This window comes from Protomyctophum parallelum (assembly GCF_964188405.1).
Source record: "Protomyctophum parallelum genome assembly, chromosome: 1".
Lineage (NCBI taxonomy): Eukaryota > Metazoa > Chordata > Actinopteri > Myctophiformes > Myctophidae > Protomyctophum > Protomyctophum parallelum.
In genome coordinates, this window is record NC_139697.1 from 11,358,279 (window position 1) to 11,385,576 (window position 27,298).

Genomic DNA, 27,298 nt, shown 5'->3' on the forward strand with positions numbered 1-27,298 from the left:
TTTTCATACTGTAATTACACATAATTATCGGATCGGATAATGGATCGGCCACCGATCCGATACCCGATCTAGAATTTTAGCCTGGATCGGCGCCGATCTCCGATACGAGTATCGGATCGGTGCATCCCTAATTTTATCACCCTTCAAAACAACAGAGTCATCGAGAGCATTTCATGTACACACAAATAGTGTGGTAACTGGGAACGACCAAGTTAAAGTAACGGTTCAAATAATGGCAAGACAAGTATATTGTCTATATTTATGTATACATTTATGTGCACATTTCAACAACAAGGCAATTCAAAGTAGTTTAAGTTGACATATGGTGAGAGGATTTTGTGTTTTGCAAGTGGTGCACCAATCACAGAACACATTCACAAGTGCTTGCTTGCCATGATTTCTTGTTTGTGGTCATATCTTTACACAAATCTCCTGGAAAAAAATGCGATTATGGCTCCATTTGCCATTGAATTGCATCACCTTTTTCCATATTCCTTTGCAAGTTCAAATCTAAGTATCTCTGAGCATTGCAGGAAAATGCAGACAAGCTGTAAAAACTGAATTAACCACCCATATATGTTGTGTAAGAGAAAATGGTCTTTATATTGATCACGCCACCAGACTGCCTGGAAATAAGTCAATGAGTCTCATTTTGGCTCATTGTGTCTTTAATCAGTATGCGAGGGCATTTGCATACTGTGTGTGCTTGCCAGCGCACACACTTACTCTGGACGGAAACCAGTTTATTTTCATAAGTAGATTACACATTTGGTTCCTTTCTTCATATTGAAAAATCTTATTGACTTCAATCCCTGGTCCCTAACTGATATGTTTGCCACTTGACAATACATGTACCTGTTGTTCCTTCATGCGGAATAGATTTCTGAGTGGTGCAACCACTCCTATAGACAGCTACGTGTGTCCCTGGGTTCCTGGGTCTGTCCCTGGGTCCCTGGGTCTGTCCCTGGGTTCCAGGGTCACTCTGTCCAAGCACGGAAATAGCGTTATAGCGTTTGTTCACCACCAAGTGTCACCGTTGCACAGCCTAACACACACACACACAAACACACACACACGCACACACACACACACACACACACACACACACACACACACACACACACACACACACACATACACACAAATGCATGCACATGCACACGCGCACACACAGGCCAGGGATGAAGGCTTGTACAGCACAAGTACAGTACAGCACCACTCACTTCAGACGGGTCTGATTTTCTTTTATGGCATGGCTTTGCTAATATCACTGCGTAGATATTAGTCTGGAACTTGGGTGTGGAAGCCAGGTTTATTTCCAAGGGGGCGGGGTTACAAACAGATACCAACGTCACAGCAAAAAAGTCTCTCTTTGAATTGGTCACCCACAACTCTGGGGTGAGAGAAATGTAATTCAAACTGAGGAGTGCCAGAGCCAGACCAATCTCCCCACCCTGTGGCAGATTCGTCTGGTTTCCAGGCTATTGCGATCTATAAGAGTGTGTGTCTTTTTGTGTATGTCTGTGTGTCACATACTGTATGTTGTATACATTTTGAAATAGAGTCATAGATCACAGATCCTTACGGGGTGCATACGTTGGTTAGACATACCAACAGTCCTACTAGTCATTGGTCAGACAAATCCGTACTGCGGGTTAAATATCACCGTGCTCCGGGTTAAATATCACCGTGCTGCGGGTTAATAATCACCCGTGGCTCCCCACATGCGTGGCGGGTTAAAACCAATTGTATCTAAGAGCACAGAAACAACTCTTCTCATATGGTCTGATTACAGCGAAAAAACTAATTCTGACACACTGGAAGAATGAAATGACTAGTACACTTCATCTTGAGAGAATAAGGTATTTCCTGAGAAACAGGGAGAGCCAGTTTGATAAGGTTTGGCTGCCCCTTGTCCATTACCTGAGTAGAAACGATTAATAGACAGGATACCATTGATATGGTTGACTGTACGCCATTTTCTTTTCAGATGTTTTCCATGAGCTTTCTATCATCTTATTATAGTATGCAGTGTCACTGAGCAGTATGGGTGGGAGGGTTAAGGGATTTCTTTCTCTTTTTTGTCTTGTTTATTTTTTCTTTCATTTTGTTTCATAAAAAAGTATTTCATATCATAATGTTTGTAATAATTTATAATCTGTTCAATAAAAACATATTTGACAAAAAAAAAACAATTGTATCTATGTACACAACATCTTTTCAACATAGCTATAATGTAAGCAAGTAGCTATAATTCTGAATTCTAATGGCTATGCAAAAACTTTTTTAATTAACTTATAGTAGCCTACAGTTTATTAAAAGTAATCAAACAGCTATTACTTATTCTGTAATTACCGGTACATTTGAATAAGCCATAACTTGACTCAGCAGTTGCTCAAGTTCCGCTCAGAAGGTTGAAGTGTTTGCTTAGACCGATTAAAAATGTGAGGGAACGTTGCACATGATTAAAGTTTTCCTCTTTCAAAGTGACAATGGAAGGCCATTTTGTTTTGTTAAGTTTAGAATTCACAGTGAAAGCCACATTTTAAACCAAAATCCCTTTGTTCTGATGTGAGGAGATCATTGTATGTGGAAAATAAATACCCTATTTCTTCTGTGTACGCCTGTGATGTCACATAGGGATGTCCCGATCAATTTGTTTTTGCCAATTTCTATCATTTAATTGCCAATACCGATTTTTTTCAGATCTGATATTTATATTTTTATAGAACACGTTTATACCATATCACAATAGTACAATATGCAAAATCACTGACAATATCCAGGCTACTATCATGAAATGGATATAATATTGATACAGGGATGTCCCGATCACGCTTTTTAGCTCGTGATCCGATTCCGATCATTTGAAAATGACACGATCGGCCCCGATTTCTGATCACATGATCGGATCGGGACAACCCTAATGTCACAAGATATACAGGGTATTTGTCCCACATTATATATTCTTAGGATCTCCACATACAATACGATTTATCTGGGAATAATCTGTAAATCTAGCCGTGCTTCAACGATTCACTATGTCTTTCTATCTATCTCTCTCTCTCTCTCTCCTGCAGCCATCAGCTGTGGTCACCCTGGAAGTCCCATATACGGTCGTACGGTGGGCAATGGCTTCAACCTGAACGATGTGGTCAGCTTCATCTGTAACCGTGGCTATGAAATGGAGGGGCCTGCGCATGCTCAGTGCCAGGCCAACCGCCAGTGGAGCCACCCGCCCCCAACGTGTAAAGGTGGGGAGAAAAGTTAAGTCTGTTCCCCCCTAACATTACTTACCCACCCCCCCCCTAATCTTCCATACCGCCTTAACCCTCATCCCTATTTACCCTTAATCCTGAACCCTACGGCCACACATGCATGACTGAAGGGGAGTAATCAACACATGCTGTTGCGCCGTCGCATATTGAGAAATTCTTAATGCACCTGAACCGGAAGCTCCACCCCTTTGCTTGCGTAGAAGGGAAGTGAACAGCATGCGACTGTTATAGTCACGCATGTGTGACCGTGCCCTATAACATGTTATGACCCCCCCCCCCTTAACTTGGCGAGAACGCCTTCAGCTCCCGTCTCCATTTCCCCGTAACCTGTTGGTACCTAACCCTGATGCTATGTACTCTGACGTCATAAACCCAATGGCTCATTTCACCCTGAAAACGTTTCTTTACAAACAATGTGAGTTTGTCTAGAATTCTGTTTCACTTTTCCCTTTTCTGAAATTAATCAACATTAAAATTATTCAAATTCGCTACCATCACTTATGGTACTGTAGGATTCTTGAACATTTTAAACTGTTATTTTCCTGCTAAGAAATATTAAAATGTTCATCCCAGTAAATAAAAGCTGCTCTACTCACATGGCTACCATGTAAACATGGGCTGGTGGTGTTGAGGTTTTATTACAAGTACAATTAGGAAGCTCATTGCTAAAAAAAGAAAATCACAGTGCCACTGGGTCATACAAAATTCATAAAGGGAACACTAACATGGTTAACAAGCAAATACAAGGGGGAAAACACTAACAAAAAACATTTCTAATAAGCAATGAATGCAGTGGGCCGGATCTGGGAAATTACAACATCAATCAGAACCAATTACTAATCACTTAATTCCATCAGTTAACTGTAGTTAACTGTGACTGTAACTCTATCATGGTAAGAACAATGCATAGCCGGTGATGCCAGTGGGACTTGATGAGAGATACAGTAACTCTCTCTGGTTTATGCCAAATAACACATATATCCCTGTTTGTGTAACTGTCTGTCCGTCTGCCCCTCTGTGGGTTTGTGTTTTTGTTGCTCTATGTGTCTGTCTGTCTGTCGGTGGATATGATTGTGTATTATCTGTGTGTGTTTGTTTGTTACGTATCTCTCTCTGTCTCTATCTGTCTCTCTCTCTCTCTCTCTCTCTCTCTGTCTCTATCTGTCTGTCTCTCTCTGTCTCTGTATAGTGGTGAATTGTTCCGATCCAGGTATTCCGCCCAACTCCATTCGACAGAGTAAGATAGAACACGGGAACTTCACCTTTGGGACCGTGGTGTTCTACGACTGTAATCCGGGGTACTATCTGTTTGGATCTCCAGTTCTGACCTGTCAGCCGACAGGACAGTGGGACAAGCCTCTCCCAGAATGCATAGGTCGGTATCTCCTATTTGTTTAATCATCTAATCCATGGGTTTTCAACCCTTTTCATATCAAGGCCCATTATTTATTCGGCATTTGAGTCACGGACCACCATTTGATGACATTCAGCCTCGCAGACCCAAATCTAAAGAATATTTTGTTATCGTTGACACACAATTCCATGCTGATGGCAAACGTTGATCAAAATAACAATTCTTCAACATTCTCTAAATGTGTAGACGTTTTATAAATGAAGTAATGCAGGTGTTTAACAATAATGTAACTCTTGAGAGCGTAAAATTAAACCAAACTGAACCGTACGAGTCCATTTGGTTTCATTTTACACTCAAGAGTTAAAGCTCTAAAGGTTAATTTGGGACCACCTGAAACCCTTCTCAAGGACCACTGGTGGTCCCCGGGCTACTGGTTGATAACCACTGATCTAATCCAAAAAAGAAAGAAAATATTGTGTTGTGCAATATATATCTCACAATCCATTATGCCAATAATTGGCCTCTAAACATTTTTGAGTAAAGGTCAGTTACTGTACATATATTTAAAGTTTAAACCAATTCTCAAAAGCACCGTATATCCTTCTCCTTGTGTCTTCCTATTTGTCTCCATCTATCCATCCTTAGACACCCCGCCCCTGCTGTTGAGCAGTGAGTAGTTTAAGCAATATCCATCAATCTGTCATTGATTCACCTCTCTGTATCCCCCTCCCTCTGCTTCTCTCTCTCGCTCCCGATCTGTCTGTATAGTTGTAGACTGTGGTCACCCTGGCTCTCCTCCTAACGGCGTGCTGAGCGGAGAGAAGTTTACGTTCGGCTCAACTGTTCGATACTCGTGTCTGGGAGGACGACAGCTGAAAGGGGAATCATCCCGGACCTGTCAGCTAAATGGCTTGTGGAGTTCCCCGATGCCCTTCTGCTCCGGTAACTATTTGAACCTCTATTGAACACGCTTACTTTGAAATATCCACTTCTCTGCAGGGGGGAGGAGCGGAGGGGAGGGACACTTGAAAGGATGAGGCATCTCGAACCTGCCTAATCAATGGGCCTCACCGCTCTGCTAGGATACTTTATTAACCCCGCTATATGGTGCAACGGAGGGATAGTTAGAGAGATGGATGCACGGGGCTGTCAGTTGAAAGGGATGTGGATCAACCACACAAATTTGTCCTTTGGGCCGGAAAATTATCTCAGTCTAATTTGACACCAGCTCTCACACCAAGTTTAAACCTTTTAAGTGGTGCAACCACTTCCATAAGTGACTATGTGTGTGCATGGGTGTGTGCGTCTGAGCACGGAAACACCACCTGTGCGCAACCTAACACACACACAAACACACGCACATATTAACTGTATGTATGGTGATTTCTGGTGTGCCAGTACAGTACAGTGACAGTACAGTGGAGGGTACAGTAGAGGGACCCCCACACGGTAACTCTGTCATTTCTCAACCGTTTCGGACGTGGGGTGGCTCGCCGGAATCGGGCCGGCATTATGGGTGTGTTCCTGTGGGTCTGGAACTCCCCCAACCACCCCCACCCCGGGGACCCCCACACAGAGTTGCACCACTTACTTCACACGGGTGTGATTTCTTTAGACTCATGGCTGTATGTCGAAGCAATTATAGCACGCCTGTTGTACAACACCTTGGATTCTAAGTACAGAGTAAGAAACAGAGTTGTACTCGTCATTTCAACTTCAAGTCAAGGCATTTAGGGGTTAAGCGTCTTGCTCAGGGACACTTTGATCGAGAGCGGGAGTTGAACCGGTGACCTTCTGATTACTAGATGGCCTCTCTGCTATAGCCGTCCCATAGCTTAACAGCCAGGTGGAAATCTCAGAAGCCATCAGCTAATTATTATTATTTTAATTATTTCTGTGGGCTGTGTATAACCGCTGGCTGCTCCTCTTCTGCGGGTTGGTCAGTGCTTACAGTCCGGCGTACTACCACAGGATCATTTCACAAGTAGCCCGTTTACATTACACTCATGCAGACGTCTGTTTAGAGAGATTAACCTGCGGGTTAATGACTGGCACGCGATAAAGGAAGTTGCAGTAGCCAGCAGGCATTAGCTAAAGCGGAACATCCACATCTAGCGCACCGGGTCTGGCCTGTTCCCCCCAGAGGCCAAGCTGCCATGTGTAATAAAATAACCATTAGCCGATGGCTTCCCAGATTGCCGAGCACCGCGGAGAGATTACCTTACGGGGCTAGTTTAAAATTAAAACGTTATGATGTAACCGGGCAATTTGGCAATGAGCACATTGTTATTTAAAGAGGTTAAATGAGAACACCAATACCATTTCCCCTTCAGCCTTGAGGGCGTTCACAGGCTACGCCTACGGCCTTAAGGCTCCAGCCCCAGGACCTCTTGTGGTAATCCTGACAGCTGTGTAACTCTTTCTGTGTGTGTGTGTGTGTGTGTGTGTGTGTGTGTGTGTGTGTGTGTGTGTGTGTGTGTGTGTGTGTGTGTGTGTGTGTGTGTGTGTGTGTGCGTGCGTGTGCGTGTGCGTGTGCGTGTGCGCGCGTGTGACTGATTGGTGAGATTGTTCCAAAGTCACCTTAGGGAAACGACAGAGAGATTAGTTTCCACATTGTTCTATCCCCCAGATACGGACACGGACACACACACACACACACACACACACACACACACACACTCACACACACACACACACTCTCTCTCTCTCTCGCGCGTGACATCACGTAGATTGGTTGTTCTCCCTGTTCAGGCCTGATACACCCGAGGCTACATAGTGACTTTGGAGCATATATACGCATGTGCACGCCACTGTGTGTCCCATGACAGTATTGTAGAGGGGAATGCAGAGTGTGTGTGTGTGTGTGTGTGTGTGTGTGTGTGTGTGTGTGTGTGTGTGTGTGTGTGTGTGTGTGTGTGTGTGTGTGTGTGTGTGTGTGTGTGTGCGCAAGCGTGCATGTGCATGTGCATGCTTGTGTGTATGCTCGCTCACTTGCGTGCATGTGTCTATACTAGGCCCTATCTGAGGGAACATCATTGATTTGTGGCCTGATAACAACTTTCCGTAATTATATTCACGTATTGACAACTCTGCCTATAACTTCTATTATTTATTTATTTCATGTCAAAATGTATGCATGCGGCCCAGGCCGTAGCGTAACGGTCTGGGCACCGGACTGGTAATCCAGTCGCAGTGTGCCGCGGGTTCGACTCCCGGACCCGACACGGCCTTTACTGCATGTCATCCCCCCATCTCTCTCCCGTTTCCTGTCAGCCTACTGTCTGTCCCTTCAAAAATCAATAAAAGCCGTAAGCCGCAAAAAAATATCTTAAAAAAAAAAAAAAATGTATGCATGCAAGGCATTTGTGCATTTCTCACATAACGTGAGAAATGTACAAAAATGAACATCAACACAGCAATGATACCAGTAATATCATACAATCTTATACCACAAAAGATGGTTACTCTCATGGCTGTGTTGTGCACATTTTGAACAGAAAGTGTCCTTGTGTCTACAGTATATGAATTCATAATGACACTACACTACGATATACACATGCAAATGTCCACTTAATATTCATGGTACTTAAGTTTGACTTTTTGAGGTTGACTCACAAGAGCATAATATCCTGCCTATTTGCAATTCCCCTTAAACAAACAAACATGCCGATGCATCTTTCATTAGATTAGAGACGCCTGTGAGACTTCCCTGTAAATAATTATTTTCATTCCCTTTCCATTGTTATGGACCATTTTAGTACTTTAGGGACATTTACTTATGTTACTTACTTTACTTATTTAGTTATTTATGTATAATTCGAATTCTATCTAGTGAAGAAGAAAGTGTCCTTGTTAAATCCATATTCTGTATTGTTTCAAACTGTACAAGTATTGCATTATTGAGGTGCAGACAGTATTCTGATGGATTTGGTTTCTTGCAGATTTTGCATCAATTTCAAAATGATAAAATCAATGTCTATGAGACGTCTCCAGTGTAATAAAATAAAGGCATAGGCAGTATTAGCTGATGATACTGGTGTCTCTGCATATTTGTCTAGTCTTGCTGTGCGCGCATGTGCGTGCGTGTGTGCGTGCTTGCGTGTGTGTGTGTGCGTGCTTGCACTCTCACTCCCAAGAGCATGCTCTGTCTGTCAGACAGAATTTGCTGACCAAGCAGCACTCCAAGGGCAAAGGGAAGGGATGCATGCAGACAGCACACCCACTCACACACAGACATGCAGACTCATAGGCTTTGGCACCGACATAAGCATACGGTCTCCCGTGCACGCACACACACAAACACACACACACACACACACACACACACACACACACACACACACGTGCCTCGACATGATGCACACTTAAGGTCAACATATGCCCCGTGTCACCAGCACATGTAGACTGTCTTGGAGCAGATGTGCATGTATGTACCAAAATAAGAGTCTGTTCTTGTGTTACAGTGTATGTATACATACATGTACAGTACTTGTCACAGTAACTTAACCACATGTATGTCCTACTGTATATACTTTGTCATGGGATGAATAGCGAGAATGCCAATCTATATCTGATGTTTTTGTCATTTTTAAAAACATTTGAACTTCTTTGAAATCAGGTTGAAAGGGGCTAATAAACTGGGACTTTTAGTTATTATAATTTGTAATGAACCCACTTTTTACACCATTCTCTCTCTCTATGATATGAATTCAATTAAATTGTATTCATACATTCCCTTTCTGAAATTACACTTATAGTCCATTTAATGAATGCAAACATGGCAGGTTCTTCCAATAAGTTTATAATAGAATTAGTTCTGGTTTTTACACCGATATTGGTTACCTTCTATCAAGGGAAATGTAACGTATTGTGTACTGTGTATTGACAGAATCTGCTTTGTTTGCAATCTGTATCTGTTTAAAAGTGTCATTTTGATTGTGAATGGAATTACCCTACTGTTCCTCCCGTAAGCAACACATACAGTACAGTGATGAACACTATTTTAACTTACATATCAATCAAAGGTTCTACCAAGGTTCTTCAAGGAGCATGCTTTAACCGTATCTCCTTCTCTACACCCCTCTTGCCACCATTCCCTGTCTTTCTCTTCATCCTTCTATTCCATCTCTCTTCACGTCCCTTTCTCTCGCTCTGTCTCTGTAGGTGACACGGCTGGTTCCTGTGGTGATCCTGGCGTTCCGTCTCACGGTTTCAGGGAGCAAACGGACTTTAAAATCCGCTCCAAGGTTTACTTCAGCTGCTCCGAGGGCTACGAGCTGATTGGTTCGACAGAGAGGATGTGCTTCCCCAACGGGACCTGGTCAGGCTCGCAGCCCTTCTGTAAACGTAAGCTAAGAGTTAGTTTAAGTGGAAAGAAAGTCAAATGATCTTCAAGGGAAAACGATTGTTGTTTCCTATAAGGCTAATGTCATTTGCAGACAAAATAGTGAGCAGTCTTCTTTCTCTCTGAAATACCACCATTGTGCAGACAAGTTGTCCGCGGTGATGTCGCTGTGGCAAATAACGTGAAAACTGCAGCCCTTATACTTTTTGGTTTTTAACTGCTACCCTCGGTGGCAGAGACATTGTCCTTGTTTGCTGTGTTTACGGCTAAATAGAAATGTTGACTTCAGAAAATATAAATCTGGTTGATGTGCATGGGCATGCCAGGCCTATGCTTGCCAAGGAAATGCATCATGAGAATTGTAGGAACTCCAAGAACGGCTGGAAAGGACAAACATATTATGGGTTGTACCCAGTTTGTTGTATGTTGTATTGTAAAAGTAAATAAAATATACAAAGTTAACCATCAACAGCATTACATTATGAGAGGAGATGATTGTATAGGGAATTTGCAGCAGTCTTGGATAATAATGTAGATCTACACTGTCGGCCCGGGCCGGCCTAGCGGTCCAGGCACCTAGGCTGCTAATCCTAGGCCTCCCCATTTCTCTCTCTCCCCTGTCAGTCTACTATCTCTATCAATAAAGGCAGATTTGAAATAATTCACAGTATACGACACATATACATAGTCCAGCTGAAAATACTTGAACCCTTACATTCCTTCTCTCTCTGTCTCATACTCACTAATTGGCTCGTACCCACTCTCCCCAGCTGTCCAGTGTGGTAACCCCGGTACTCCCAGTAATGGCAGAGTATATCGCTTGGATGGAACAACATTTTCTCACTCTGTCATCTACTCCTGTATGGATGGCTACCTGCTCACTGGCGCCACCACCAGGCTATGCCAGGCCAATGGAACCTGGTCAGCAGTGCAGCCCAACTGTACCAGTAAGATATCACATTATGGATGGATGGATAATCTGACTGACAGATTTTATAGTGTTGCCATTACATTTTGCTGTGTGCAATGACCTCTAGATATATAAACTCTGTGTCGCTTTACAGCCATTTAGCATCTGTACTTTCAGCTTGGTTCTGAATTACTCTTTTTTTAATGGGTAAACAATCGGTAAACAAGGGTTAGCTATCAAATCAGCCTTGAATAACAATGATCTTGAATAACATTGATGGTTATTTATTATGGCCTATTTTGTCTGGAACTCCATTATGCAATTCATGAGGGGAAAACAACCTGCAAGTATGACGCTTTTATGGCTGCTATATAATTCAGACGAAGCCATCGTCGAACAAATGTGAATCAACATGGTATGTTTGCTGTGCACTAAACTCCCCAGTTTGCATGCTAATGTGTAGTTTTACCCAGTTAATAAAGAAATTATGTCAATAAGTCACAGCTTATGTTCTCAGATGCTAAGAATTCGTTTCCAAGCTGGCAACATTTTGAGGTGTAAATATGAACACCACACCAGAAGGAAGAAAATTAATCACGCGTTAAAGTATCAAAAAGACACTATTATTCAACTGATGTTTGCTTTCATCTAGTGAAACATAATTCATCTTCTAGCTTGATGCCCACATGATGTCGGCACCAGTATGATTTGATTTGTTTTTTAAAGGAAAATAAAAGCATGTCCCATCCAGGAAAATAAACAAAATCTACTCAATTTAGGTCTAATATGTATAAAAACAGCACTTGTGTGTGACTGTGGAGTGGTGAGAAACCAAACTCCGTGAAGATGGATGAAAAAGTTTTAAGAAGCCCTGACTTAAGGAAATTGTCGTCTGTGGCCGTTACAGCAGATTAGCAGGCATCACAGGGTCTGGTATAGGGTTTAAAAGTATTTAAGCTGCCTATTAGCTACAGTATGAGGGACAGTGCTTGCTACAATAATTTTACAATTTACAATTTAGGCATTTAGCAGACGCTCTTGATCCAGAGCGACTTACATTAAGCAAAAACAAAAGCATGGCATACATCACATACAATATATAAAAAGTAGTTATCATGTATAAACTAAGAACGTAACAGTGGAGTATCTATGTCAGCTATACATACTATACTATATTATATATTATACAATATACATGTGTACTATAAAGTGCTATGACTACATAAAATGCAATTCTAGTGCTGTCTACGTAACAAGCTATAAGTCTGTCTAAAATACTAATACTACTAAAGTCTACAAAAAGTGCTATCTAAGGGGCTAGGCTAGGGCAAGTGCTACGGGCCATGGTGGAGTCTGAAGAGGTGGGTTTTCAGACTACGGCGGAAGATTGGGAGTGAGGCTGCAGTTCTGACTGTGAGTATGGAGTAAGTATGGCCTAGCCCTATTAGCTATGAGGGACAGTGCTGCTACAGTAAGTATGGCCTAGCCCTAGGGAACTCCTCAAATGGGTCCCAGGTCGTTCCCATCTAATTAGTTCAGCTTCACTACTGTGATCATTCACTGTCCGGGGGAGAATACATAAAAGAACATGTGGGGATGACACAAAATAATATGATTTATGGCATTATTGTTTGCATCTGAGCAACCTCTGTGGATAATGGACATTCTCTTTATTGATTGTGTTTCCTTTTGTCTTCTTGTATAATGTTTAGCGTAAGCGCACCTGACTAGAATACCTGTTCATTCAGACCATATTGAGAGTGCAAAATTTGTTGCAATGCAATCTGATCACTAGTCTCAAGAATTGCCTATCTTGCGTGCGTGGGTGCGTGCGTGCGTGCGTGCGTGCGTACGCACACAGACTGGAGGAATGGAGGAGAAATAAGTTAAAAACATGAACTCTATCTAACCCTCAGCCAGCAGCATCATGTGTCAAATGAATCCTTTTCTTCTCCGTCATCTGTCTCCATAGTGATCAACTGTGGCGATCCAGGTGTTCCGGCTAACGGCCTCCGTTATGGAGAAGACTTTGTGATTGGTCAGAACGTGTCCTTCCAGTGTCAACCGGGATACGGCATGGAGGAGGATGGATCACCTGCAAGGTCGTGTACCCAGAACGGGACCTGGAGCGGCAATATGCCCATATGTACAGGTAAAGCAGATCAGTTCTGTGAAAGACCTATCTGCCCCCAACCGACCGTGAGAGAGTCATCCATTTCTTCGAGGCTTGATTACTGCAATGATCTATAATATGCATGCAGGCATTCATCAGTCAGGATTCCGGAACCAGGCGTCTACAGCTTGTGCCTCCTCACTGGCACTAATAGGCGTGACCATATCAACCCGGTCCTCGCCTCTACATATTTGTCTGATCCCATTAATCCATATATATTCTATAACCGGAGCCCTGAGATTGCCTGACAGGTCGCTCCTGATTGTGCCTGATACGCAGTGCAGGACCATAGGTGACCCACTCTCTGGAACGCCCTGCCGCTCCATATTCGCTCTGTTCGGTTAATGGCGGTTTTCAAGTCTACTTACTAAAGACTCATGTATGTTATATGCTCTGTGAAGCACTTTGGTTCGACCTTGGACATTGGAAATGTGCTATACAAATCAAGTTTGATTTGATTATATTTTATAACCATATATAATGTACAGGTAAACCAATATACATTTACAGGTAAACCAACAACTATACCTGGCTATAAACAAAAACACGACTAACCTTGAATGTTTAACACATAATTAGCTATAGAAAGGTGGCTATACTACAAACATTTTTCATCTATTGTTACCTGCTCAGTTTGTTTTCCATTTGTGGTGCTGTAAGCAGCTGTGACTGGATGTTGACATGGGTATTTATTTCCAACGAGGGTTATTGAAACCATCTGTACTGGAGTTGCTACATTAACCACAGTTTGACATTTACACATTTCTGTGTAAGTCAACAGACAGACATACACAGACGGATTGGACAGATGGAGGGGGGGGGGGGGTGCATTTCATAGGTTGATGGGATGGAACATACAATATCCTAGCTAAACGTCTAGTCTACGCATACTAAATAACCTGTAGCCTAAATGGAACCTTGAGTGGTCTTTGTATAATGCTGTACAGAATCAGTTAAATGAAAGTTAAACCATGGCCAAGCCATCACCTGTCCTGCTGACAGAATGTTCTGATTTATAGCTAACACCAGAGGATTTTAGCCTTGGATTTGCAAGATCATAATATAATAATAATAATAATAATAAACTTTATTTATATAGCACCTTTCATACATAAATGCAGCTCAAAGTGCTTCACAGGGCAGGACACAAAAATAGAATACAATAAAACACAGCCAAGTAGTTAAAATGATAGAACAATGGCAAAAACAAAATAAAAGTATAAAAACATAAAGCAGAAAATAAATAAAAGGAAATGGAAATTAAATGGAAATAACTTGCCTTGAGTTAAGAGCCACCTACAGAGATCTAAAGTAATGTAAGAGATACTCTTGTGATGTCAGTATTAAACTAGTCTGCACTCTTGGAATATCAGATTGGTTTTGTTTTATCTTGCGGCTTTAGGCTTAGTACTTAGTAGTGCGTGCTGTGCAATGATAACGCAGAACACACCAATCTGATCTGTGGAGGTAACAAGATGTCACTTTGGCATCCCTGGCTCAGGAGCCAGAGGCCATCTGGGAACCGGGAGGTCACCAGCCTGGTCCCCGGCTCCTCCAGACTTAGAATCGAAGTGTATCCTGATGCTTAACACACTTAACCCCTAATTGCACTGTTATAAATAGTAACACGCTGTGTTCCTAATAGTTAGCTTATAAATGCAGACGATGAATTCCAGGTGTGCAAATGTACTTTGCAAATACACAAAACAATAACTTTTTATTATTATTCTGTTCAAAACTTTGGCCCGGTCTAGCACCATCATATTTTTGGGAATCCTGTGGACGCAGCACACACATTGCCGTCTTATACTTTCTCACTCTGTTTTTAGGAGAAGAGACCCATGCGCATCCACTGTAGTATCCATGTACGGGACAAACAAAATCCCCATCCGTCCTTCCTCTTCGTTGTCTCCCTTTTGACTGATACCTGTCCATTCAAAGTCTAGACGGGCCCAAAGCCCCCAAAGCGTCTTACTGGTATTATGCTTTCACACCGTTTATTGCATGTTCAATGTTATGCAAATGTAATTAGGAAAACATATTCTATCTGCAGCCCAATTTACATGAACAATACATTAACCTACGCCAGATTGTGAATTATGGACAAATTAATTAGATTCTCCATGGTCCAGCCGCCTCAGGTTCAAACATTGAGAGCTGTTGAAAGAATTCCAAAATGTGCAAAGCTCTCGCTCTATACGATAGGAAAATAAGTTGTTAAATGTGTGATGCTCTTGGCTATGATTTTGGAATGGTCTTTTTTTGGTATGTCCATCTTTCTAGTGTCTACATGCAATGCCTAAATGGCAACATAAATGAATGTTCTGGAGACATATTGTATAAATAACAAAATATTTTCCCTGGTGCCTAAACGATTTATATCCCATCATGCATCTGCTGAAAGTGCCCCTACTGTGTCCCGACGGGGACATGGCACAGTAGCACCCGTCCCGTTAGGAATGGGGTACTACAGGCACTGTGCTTCTGAATAGGGACCGACAACCTACACACACAAAAGATGTTCTCTCTCTCATAGCCACTCACTTACTGCCTTCAAACCCAGCTGGCAGCGTCGTGCAAGGCACTCCCTCCCAACCCCCTGCCATCAATAAAGGCGTTGGTGCAGGACATTGACTTTGGGCTGACAGCATTGAATGCATGGGGGGCAGGGGTGTCACCTATATATACCGCTGCTTAAAAGTCTCCGTTTTTATCTCCCTCTTCCATCTTCCCTCTGCCTCCTATGGCAGCGGTGACCTGCGCCGCGCCCACCTCCATCGGCAACGGCGCGCTGCAGGGCAGTGACTTTGAGTGGGGCAGCAGCGTGAGCTACAGCTGCTCGCCGGGATATGAGCTCTCCTTCCCAGCTGTCCTCACCTGTGTGGCCAATGGCACCTGGAACGGCATGCTGCCGCAGTGCTTACGTGAGTACACCACACACACACACACACACACGCACACACGCACACACACACACAGGCATTTCAAAACATGTGTATCGTCGCATTTAAGAAACCTCTTATGTTCTAACTTTTTGCGTTTATTTATTTATTTATTTTTATTAATGCCCTAATTCAGGGGTTCCCGAAATAATTTTGGGGGGTCCCCAAATTATTTAAAAAAGACTGGCTGGAAAATGGGCATTTTGAGTTTACATAGTGCACACATAGTGCATGCATAAACTTTCCTTAATGATTATATATGGTTTCAGCATTTATTTATGATGTATTTTCTGTATTATTAAGGTTATTGTAGCGGTCAATTTGTATTGGTGGTGGGAACCCACCGGCAAAAAAAAGGAAAAACAGCACCCTCTGCTGTTTGTTTCCATTTGAATTTGACTCTGGGAGCGCCGCTCAAACAGGATGTTGGCCCCGGTTGGCCCGCCCCTCAGCCCTCCTCTTCCGGCGGGGCGCCTATGTTTTCTTTCCCATTAACAACAACACATACACGTTCTGAATGCCCCCTGCCGACAGATTCAGTATCTGTTCTAGAGAGATTATTCACGTGATAAAAGGTGGTTTATTTGCATGGATTTCTCTAACCTGTGTCTCGCACCTGTGTCTTTAGCCAAGTTCTGCGGTGACGCTGGCATCCCAGTGGGTGGGTTCAGAGAGGGGCGGAGTTTCATATACCAATCAGAAGTGTCCTTCAGCTGTACCCCGCCTCTCCTCCTGGTCGGCACTGCAACCAGACTCTGTGAGACCGACGGCACTTGGAGTGGAACGCAGCCGCGCTGCATCGGTAACTCACTCACGCACATGCGCGCGCACACACACACACACACACACACACACACACACACACACACACACACACACACACACACACACACACACACACACACACACACACACACACACACACACACACACACACACACACGCACTCTCTCTCTCTCTCTCTCTCTCTCTCTCTCTCTCTGTGTCTCTCTCTCTCTCTCTGTGTCTCTCCTGCTCTATCTCACTTTATCACACTCACTTGTGCACATGTGCATAATTATGCATGAATAGCATTTTGAATAATTTATTAATTTGGTCATCCGTACAAGAATGTAGAACATGGACACTTATTCGCACCACGTACGGTATGTGCACGCACGCACGCATGCATCACACATCAGACATTTTGTTCATAGGCTACAATGTAAAATCCAGAGTCTCATTTTGTGTAAAAAATATACCCTTCCAGTCCATTCTAAACCCATCTGTTCACTTCGACTTTAAACGGACACTAAAAACTTTACAGTGTAGAAGCTGAACTAGAACTCAGTAATGCCACTCCAATGAACAGAATGGCGGTAAAAGGCTTCTAAACCATGATAGCACAATGTAACACCCACACACACACTCACTGCAGAGACTTCAGAAAAATAAAATAAAATAATAATGTCCAAACGTCAAAACGACAGCTTGCTAGCTAGCCACCAGAACAAGAAACGAATATTCAGCACACTTCACGAACGGCCCCAAAGAGTCAATTTATCACTACCTTATGTGACGTTTAGAGCACCACTTCACATGTCTGATTCAGCGCTGGCGCTCCAAACATCAAGCGTGGTGATGAATTAGAATAAATGCGAACCTTGTATAAATCGAACAAATCCTAGAATTAATATAATATTCTTTTCTCCCTCCTGCTCCAGAATTTATTCCTTGATCCATAAGGCCTGATTTATATGGTTAGCCGCATATCGGCACAAAAAAGGGAGATCTACAAGCTCACGACTCGTCGCAATGCGACACGTCGTGAGCTTGTACGTCTGGTTTCTTTGCCGTGGGAACGCCGGGGAATGATTGAGTGAAAAATGAGCCATTATGTGACGGATAGAGGCTTTTACAGCCCCCCTTATAAACCGCGGTGGCTTTCTGTCTGGTTCTATGCCGCGGTGGTCCTTCTAAATATAGACAGCTTCATTGGGTTAATCACTTAAGTGGTGTAATGAATTGATCTATGGCGGCGATGGAAATGGTCCAACTCTTAATGGATGTTGCTTGTTATGAGAAGTCTTTCTTTTTGGGTTTCATAGCATTATTACCTCACGCGGCAGGCAGGCAGGCAGGCACGCACGCACACACGCACGCACACGCACGCACACACACATACATACAGGCACACATGCCCAATCATGCTGAAACGGTGTTGCTTTGTTCACTCCATGATGGAAGCTAAAGAGGATGTAATGACAATCTAATGCTGTTTCTGATGAGGTCAGCACTGACGCGTGTCGTTTCGTGTCGTGTCGTGTCGTGCCGTGTGTGTGTGTGTGTGTGTGTGTGTGTGTGTGTGTGTGTGTGTGTGTGTGTGTGTGTGTGTGTGTGTGTGTGTGTGTGTGTGTGTGTGTGTGTGTGTGTGTGTGCGCGCATGGTTTGGGTGCATGCTGTATATTAGTATGTGATTGAGGTGGAATGAGTTTTGAGCTGAAGCAGCCTGCACTTTAAATAAGATGGACAGAAACACAGGGGGTTGGGAGAGCGAGAAAGACAAGGGAGAGAGAGAGAGGAGGAGAGAGTGAGACAGATGGAAATAGAAAGACAGGGAGAGACAGGAAGGGAGACAGAAAAAGGGAGGGAGGGAGAGAGGGAGATGAAGGCAGAGAGAGAGAGAGAGTGAGGGAGAGAGAGAGAGAGAGAGAGGCTCTGTCATTTCGGAAGCTGTATTGAATCCAGCTCTCTGCGTCAAGATGTGCTTTACATGCTGATGACCCTACCCCACACACACACACACACACACACACACCACCGCACACATACCACCACACACACATACACATTCAGAAGTGGCCCCTGCTTCGTTTTCTCATGCAGTGCTACTGCCCCCTGCTGCCCCGCGAGGGGACTGTAATCTGCCGTAACCATGACAACAGAGAGAGAGAGAGAGAGAGAGAGAGGGAGACATTAAAGTACATTTTCTACTTATTTTGGATATGTTCTGTCTAAATATTTCTGCTGTGTGTGCTTTTTGTGTTTAGAGCCAACGAGGACCAGCTGTGAGAACCCGGGAACACCTCGCTACGGCAACTTGAACAGGACGTATGGATTCAAGGTGACAGACCTGTCATTCACAACAGAGACTCTGAGAGATTTTCACTTCAAGGACCCCCTTTTTACCGTGCATTAGGCCAGTGCTTCTCAAAGTGGGGTCCTTGAGGGAGTTTCCAGGGGGTCCCCAGCTAAATGATAGATGGTTACGGACCAAATGGACCCTTATGAGTCACCGCCTGTAACTCAGAGAGTGAGTTGGAAGTTGGTCCCCAGCTTAGGCTGAATGATAGATAGTTAGGAACCAAATGGACCCTTACGGGTCTGTAACTCAGAGAGTGATTTGGAACACAAGGGGGTCCCCAGCTTAGGCTGAATGATAGATAGTTAGGAACCAAATGGACCCTTACAGGTCTGTAACTCAGAGAGTGTACTGTACGCTCTCAAAGTTAAATTAACATTGTTTTAGACAATATAAATTGGGGTCCAGAGATAATTATAAAAATCACACCCGTGTGAAGTGAGGGGCGTTCTAACCATCTACTGACCTCTACACAGCCGATGTTGTGTTATTTCACTGCCAGTTTTCCCTCCTGTGTTATAGGTGGCAAGTGTGGTGTCGTTTCAATGCCAGCCAGGCCATCTGATACAAGGCTCTTCCTCCAGAACGTGCCAGCCTGACCTGACGTGGAGCGGGACACAACCTGAGTGCATACGTAAGGAAGAAAGACAGAAACCCTCCTTGCTGTGTAATGTAGTGGTCCGGTATATTCAATGGTCGGCGTCAGGAAACACACGTTTGTCTTGCTCGTCAGGGACACTGCACACTGTCTCCCTTTCCCCTTTACGTTTTCCAGCCTGTCTTTCTCCATAGAAGGGCAAAATATATTCACACAATGGACAGACCGACAGACAGACAGAAAGAGAGAGATACTGTACTGTACTGTACTATAGTTAGATACGTAGTTCTTCCGTACATCCTATCGGCCTAGCTGTCAATCAGACTTAACATGGACTGTACCCACAAGTATGTATCACATAAGTTATACAGTGTATCTATTTATAAGGTGCTACCAAGTCAACCACGTTGTGAAGACACTTGTCATTGTATTTATTGTACACTTCTCTCTCTGCCTCCATCCCTCTCCTCCGACCGTCTACCATTGCCCCTCCCTCTCCTCCTCTCTTCGCATCGTTCTGTTTCTCTCTCCTTCGTCATTGCCCTATAATACACTCCTATGTCTTTGTCTCTGCTCCCTCTCTCCGTCCATCTCTCCTTCCCCGCAGCCCATGCCTGTAAGCAGCCAGAGAGTCCACTCCATGTGGACGTGGTCGGGATGGACCTGCCTGGTTTTGGCTACACCCTGGTGTACAGCTGTCAGCCCGGCTACTTCCTGGCCGGGGGCTCTGAGCACCGGGTCTGTAAGAGTGATGGTACATGGACCGGAAAGATGCCCATATGTAGAGGTAAAAGAAATACTGTGTGTGGTTATGATGGATGTGGACTTGACTTGACCTGCACGACATGTGTGTGTGGGGGGGGGGGGGGGGGGGGCACGTGTTTCGGCGTCAAGCCTTCCTCAGAGTGTATATGATATGTCATATACACACTGAGGAAGGCTTGACGTCCGTATTTTGTCTGTCCGTGCTGCAGAATGAAATAAATGTATCAGAAGGACTTCTGAGTGCTGGTTGTTTTTCTTCTACAGCATTTACCGGGGTATCTTGAATAGTATAAAACTCTGTATACCGTCATTTGCAGCGCACATTATTCACGCTACCAGTTGCAATGGCTACAAAAGCATCGTCAACTCATCGTCGCTGTTGAAATGTCGCTCGTTGACATCACCAAGTGTGTGTGTCCGTTTGTGGGATGAAGAGTAAAAGATATATTGGCTTGGGTTAAAAATAGCTATAGGGTATGTACAGTGTCTTCATGTCACTGGTATATCGACTGAAAATGGCTGGTAGCCTACCGCTTTGTAGAATGCTGAGCTATAGTGAGGATGCTGTCATCACTATAAAAGACACCCATGGGATCCTTAGAAAGCTACAGTATGTGGGTGTATGTTGATGACGATGTACAAAGATAAAACCTTTTCACTCAGTTTATTTTCTTCTCTTTGTGTGTGTGTGTGTGTGTGTGTGTGTGTGTGTGTGTGTGTGTGTGTGTGTGTGCGCACGTGTGCACGCATCTAAAGCTGGAGAGAAGAAGAAACCCGTCAAACCAGCAACAGGGACTCCAAGCCCCAAACTGAACGGTCAGTTCTCTGTTCTGTTAATTACTAGCTCTATTCACTCCTCTCCTCTCCACTCCAATCCATCCTGATTTAATCTGTTTTCTAGTACCTTCCCTTCCCCTACTATCCTTATTCTATTCCCGGGTGGTTCTTTACTATGGCACATTATACAAAGTGAACTGCAACTATCACAGGAAGAAGCTGCTAATGATGCTGGGGGCTAATTTTCACTTGGTTGAGCGACTGCCCAGTTCTGCTGCAGTCTGTTGTGTTCTGTCTCTTTCTTCAGCAGCGTTCTCCTGTGACATGCTAGTGCTACTCTGCCCCTGGCCTGTTAGACCTTACTCTGGTGTGTAATGCCAGGAAAGGTCTTTGTGTGAAATTACAACAGAGTTACTGTTATTGGACTTAGCAGTCCAATCTGTGGAGACTTGAGAGGATGCGAGCACTACTTAAGCTTCTTCTATTTATTTCTTACTGGGTGTACAAAAGCAGGAAGGTTCTTAAGTTTAACCTTATACAATGCTATTATAACACTGAAGAAAGGCTCTGTTCCAAAATGCCTACGTTGCTTTTTTTGCTGCCGCTGCCAATTCAATAGAAGTACCTAAAGGACATTTGTGTTAGCGCTGCTAATTCCTGATATGTTGATCCCAATTATGCATTGATTGAAGCCAAACTGTAACGGCTGAGGCAAGACACACATTATTTGACTCTTCTCTTCTCTTCTCTTCTCTTCTCTTCTCTTCTCTTCTCTTCTCTTCTCTTCTCTTCTCTTCTCTTCTCTTCTCTTCTCTTCTCTTCTCTTCTCTTCTCTTCTCTTCTCTTCTCTTCTCTTCTCTTCTCTTCTCTTCTCCTGTCCTCTCCTGTCCTCTCCTGTCCTCTCCTCTCCTCCTACGCTCTCCTTCTATATATAGTTCCTGATGATGTCTTTGCTCCTAACTACATATGGAAGGGTTCTTATAATTACCGTGGGAGGAAGCAGCCTATGACTTTGAGCATCACCAGCTTCAATGCATCAACAGGAAGAGTCAACGTTACCCTCAGCAACAGCAACATGGAGCTGCTCCTATCAGGTACAAGTACATGTTATGATATGATCGAATACAGGTTGATTTAGCACACGTATACCACAGCTAACTTGCATAATTGCATAAATTGATTCTCATTCATTCATTGTAGCTACAGAAATTAGACAACAATGAATAATGCATGCACGCACCCACATACATGTGCACACACGCAACAATGTATACTGTATATTGTACAATATTGTGTGTGCATTCCTATATTTATTTTAAAATGAACAAATTGTACACATCTGATCCAACTGAATGTTTCTCATGAGACACATCAATCCGAATGGCATATTTGCCTACAATGTGTAATCTGTTATTGTTGGCATCGCTATAAGATGCTGTATACAAGCTCACAACGCGTCGCGCTGTGAGCTTGTAGATCGGCTATTTTCAGAAAATGTAAAAACATCAGGGCCTGCCAAAATACATTTTAGTCGACTAAATCACCTGTAGATTTAGTCGACTAAAATCTTATGATATTTAGTCAACTAACACTAAAACATTCCATGTGACTAAAATGTGACTAAAACTAAATAAAGTATTCAAGAGACTATGACTAAAACTAAAATAGAAATTTGCTGCCAAAACCCACACTGGTATATACAGTACAATACGTATAGGACACTGTTTCCCAAACAGTCGGTCGGGACCCATGTTTGGGGTCAAAAGATAAAAACAATTAAAAATAATTACGTTTTCAAAAACATTTTCATAAATATAATAAATAAAATAATTTCCATAAATGATTATTTTTTAAAGATGTAGTGCCACAAGTTTAGGTATTATTATAATATAAGGAGGAAGAACCTTTTCCAAAAAGTGTACAGTATTTGTTAAAATCATGCTTTTATGTGGACACGCCCACCAGTTAAGTATTACATTAAGTATGCCTGGTTTGCCTGGTGGGTGGTGATGGGTGGCAACAGTTCCAACAGTTACAATAGCAACAGTGGCAACAGTTACAATACTGTGCACTTTTATATCTGTTGGATCATTAGCCTACTTTTAACCCAACTTCCCAAGACCATCTGTAAACAATTCCCCCCTATCAGTAATGTGATCTATTACATCACATTACCCACACTGAACATAATTTACTGTTCATATATTCAGAACGGGTACGGACTAGTAATAATAATAAAACGATTGAAACAAAGAACTAGTGAATTGTTTGCTTAGAAACAAAGAACTAGTGAATTGTTTGCTATAGCGTGCTGCTTGTTTATCTTATGGATATACAAATACATTGCATTAAACAGTGCTGCCAGGCGGGTCTTTGCACAACCGCTCCGTCATTTTGATATAATAACATCTATCATACATGAATCATACAATATTAGCATATTATGCTAATAATGTATGATTCATGAGGCATTGCTGCTATAGTCCACCGGTCCTACAGGATACTGTACTGTATGATAACGTGCCTTGGCGAGGTAATGCGTGTAGAAATATGAACGTATTTAAACCTCAACAACGTGCGCCTCACGCTGTCGACTCGAGTAAACACAATTTACAGAACTAGGAATGGTTAGAGCAGCTATTGCATCACTGTTATTCCTGTACTATAATACACACACACGCACGCTCGCTCACACACACACACGCATGCACGCACGCACACAAACACACACACACACACACACACACACACACACACACACACACACACACACACACACACACACACACACACACACACACACACACACACACACACACACACACACACACACACACACACACACACACACATATGTTCCCACAGCTATATCAGCAGGGGGGTGGGTTAAGACTCCACTAAGACACAAATCCTGTTGAGTCTGGTATTGGTTCCCAGGGCGGGCGGGGAGCACAAGCACTGTATCACGAAACCAAGCAGTTAGCTGACTTTTAAAATCTGTCCTCAGGTCTAACAATACGGCTTTGGATCAATAGCCGCCGAGGCAGTGTTCACGCCGACCAAGCGCTGTCTTTAAATTTAAATTTGAACAGATCACTCCGGCGCAGAGTGAACGAAAACAAATATATAAGCGTGGTGAGGTGGGCTCCAGTCTCACGCTGTCAGACTTACCGTCTCAGTGATGGAGGCTCTGAATCGTGCGTCAGCATGTCTGGGTTTGGCCAGAGAAAATCTTATGTAAGCCTCTGATTGCCTTGGCCGGAACTGGATGTCTGCATGTGGTTTGTCTCGTGGTCGGTCGATGAATAATGAAGAATATGCACCTGCACCAGACGATAGATGGATATCTATCTAATCATCTGGCTATTACTGGTCCGTAAATTGTCTGAAATTAAATTGGGATAGATTATTTTAAAGTGGTTTTACCAGCTGTCCATCCCAATCAGAAGAATAGTCGACCAATGTCTGTCCAAGTTCTACTAATCTCTTCACCATCTGAAGTCAGTAAGTCACACATTGACTAGCTTGCCCACGCTTTGTGGTGATATGGAAAGATATAGACATTATAAAATGGCTGATATAAGCAACATTTATGTTGTCCTTGTTTGGCTCCTATTGTCCTTTATTCTTACCTTATATCAGGTAAGGTTAGGTTACCCTCGTCTAACTTATATTGCCACCTATTGTGACCCTGGAAAACAACATAATGACGTCTAGGAAGGGAAAGCCACCGAGACAACCTCTTTGCATTAGCATTCCCCTCCTCTCTAACCAGGCGTGTGTGTTATTTCTCCCTCTAGGAGTGTACAAGGCCTCTGAGGCCAGGCTCTTACTGCTGATGTATCAGGTGAACCATCTAACCCAGGGCAACCAGCTGAAGGATTCAGTCGTCTCTCCAACCAAGATCACAGATGACTCCTGGACCATGGACGGATTCGTAAGTGGCTGTGATTACACAGAGTTCAAAAGTCAGGGTTATTAGGGCATATAATGTATTAAATATTAAATCAAGACTTTCGTGACTATCTCTTTCCTCTTTCTTCCTTCCTTTCTCCCTCTACCCTCCTTCTCTGCTATCCTCCTTCTCTCCCTCCTTCCCCAGGTATCAGCTGAGCCCGATGGCTCTAGTTATGTATTCCAGGGTTTCATCCAGGGCAAAGATTATGGACAATTTGGACTGCAGAGATTAGGTGATTACACTCCAATTATGCTATGCTCACCGGGTATGGCAACAGAATAAAAGGCTATGTATATGTCTTTGTCAAGTCAAGTTTGCACTGAAGAGGGTAAAGTAGGTACAAAGCATAAACATTGTGTAGTATACAATTTTATATGTTTTACTATTTATTATTTATTATATTATTTATTATTTATTTGTTTGTTTGTAATTCAGGCTGCAGGGATGTTTGATAATTACACGTGTAAGCCTACAGTATGCCGCATTACATTTATAATAGCAGGTCATAATTTACTAGTACTACTGTACTACTGCTGCAGCTAGTACACTACATTCCATACAAACCACGCACCAAAGCAACTAAATAACATGCTTCATAATGGCAGCGCATCCTGATACTACTGACATGATGTCATGGTACTGATGTCATAAATGACTGACATCACAGACCAGCCACATGAAGCCACACCAGTATCAGAGACTCTCTTGTTTTTAACACTCAAGCACGGCATTATCAATAATTATGTGGATGTGCAATACTCTTTTCAATTATAGGCATTAATTACACCCTCACTTTGGTCGTTACCAAATCTAATTAAAAACTAATTTTCTAAGATAGACAGAGTATGCATTCTGTTCGGTATGTGCAAGTGTGTGTGTGTGTGTGTGTGTGTGTGTGTGTGTGTGTGTGTGTGTGTGTGTGTGTGTGTGTGTGTGTGTGTGTGTGTGTGTGTGTGTGTGTGTGTGTGTGTGTGTGTGTGTGTGTGTGTGTGTGTGTGTGTGTGTGTGTGTGTGTGTGTGTGTGCGTGCGCGTGTGTGCGTGCGGCTATTTTCGCTACGACAGTAATAATATGCGTAAGTTTCCCACCCTTAGTCAACTAAATTAACACTGCTGCGTGTGCTCATGCCTCCTTGTGTATTCCAGGTCTGAATATGTCAGAGAGTCAGAACTTAACTCCTCCCCCGCTTGGTACCAACAGCAGTTCTGTGGCTATCGCTATTCTGGTGCCTTTCTTTGCTCTGATTTTCACGGGTTTTGGCTTCTATCTCTACAAACAAAGGTATGATTTACAGTACATCATTCCCAAGTAGGCCCGTTGGGCACCAGTCTAGTATCGTATAAATAATTAAAATCCTTCCTTTAATCCTGACTCTTGAAGTCTTCTATCGATCCATTATGAAGTGGTTACATGGCAGCTACTGTACTATATATCATCTCCAGTTCTCCACAATATGATTGGTTTACTTTAGATTGTAATTTTATAATATATATATTTTCTTTTCTTCTGTTATTTTCCCAGAACCACTCCCAAGACACAGTACACAGGCTGCTCAGTTCACGAAAACAACAATGGCCAAGCCGCCTTTGAGAATCCTATGTACAACACTAATGCGAAGGCAGTGGAGGGGAAGGCCGTTCGATTCGACCCAAATCTCAACACTGTCTGCACTATGGTTTAAGGCTAGATGACATCTGACTCTAACCCCTACCTAAAGGACATCTAACCCTAAACTGGGCCACAATGGGCCATGGAGGGGAAAGCAGCAGGCTTTCACCCAGACCAGCCAGCAACATGGTCTAAGGATGGGTTAGGCCAGATCCTCAACCCAGCCTAAGACTCAGTCTTGCCCAGTGGAATGGAAGGTTATCCACTTCAAACCAAATCTTGTCTTTACAGTGGTCTATGGATGGGCTTAACCTCAATGCTAAAGACTGAGACATCTAACTTTGACACAAGACTGGCCCTCGGCTTTTGGAGACGAGCGCAGTGTTCTTTCGACCTAAATGTCACCACAGTCTTCTCATTGGTCTAATGTGGGGTCTATCTGGACTATACAGTATTTCAAACTAAACTCTT

General features: G+C 43.1%; 1 protein-coding gene across 1 annotated transcript in view; it reads left to right on the top strand.

The window, feature by feature from the left end:
* csmd3b (CUB and Sushi multiple domains 3b) overlaps positions 1-26,900 on the top strand; it is a gene marked incomplete at its 3' end in the record, with an annotated part of 548,364 nt that extends 521,464 nt beyond the window's left edge. Inside the window, exons 57-73 of the mRNA XM_083771581.1 lie at positions 3,081-3,254; positions 4,468-4,653; positions 5,401-5,574; positions 9,796-9,978; positions 10,747-10,923; positions 12,859-13,038; positions 15,810-15,983; positions 16,630-16,803; positions 19,031-19,104; positions 19,645-19,756; positions 20,328-20,507; positions 21,242-21,301; positions 22,198-22,356; positions 25,063-25,199; positions 25,365-25,452; positions 26,365-26,500; positions 26,741-26,900. Coding sequence (XP_083627707.1) covers positions 3,081-3,254; positions 4,468-4,653; positions 5,401-5,574; positions 9,796-9,978; positions 10,747-10,923; positions 12,859-13,038; positions 15,810-15,983; positions 16,630-16,803; positions 19,031-19,104; positions 19,645-19,756; positions 20,328-20,507; positions 21,242-21,301; positions 22,198-22,356; positions 25,063-25,199; positions 25,365-25,452; positions 26,365-26,500; positions 26,741-26,900 — 2,528 coding nt within the window. The remainder of the gene's footprint in view (positions 1-3,080; positions 3,255-4,467; positions 4,654-5,400; positions 5,575-9,795; positions 9,979-10,746; positions 10,924-12,858; positions 13,039-15,809; positions 15,984-16,629; positions 16,804-19,030; positions 19,105-19,644; positions 19,757-20,327; positions 20,508-21,241; positions 21,302-22,197; positions 22,357-25,062; positions 25,200-25,364; positions 25,453-26,364; positions 26,501-26,740) is intronic.
* Positions 26,901-27,298: the final 398 nt, after the last annotated feature.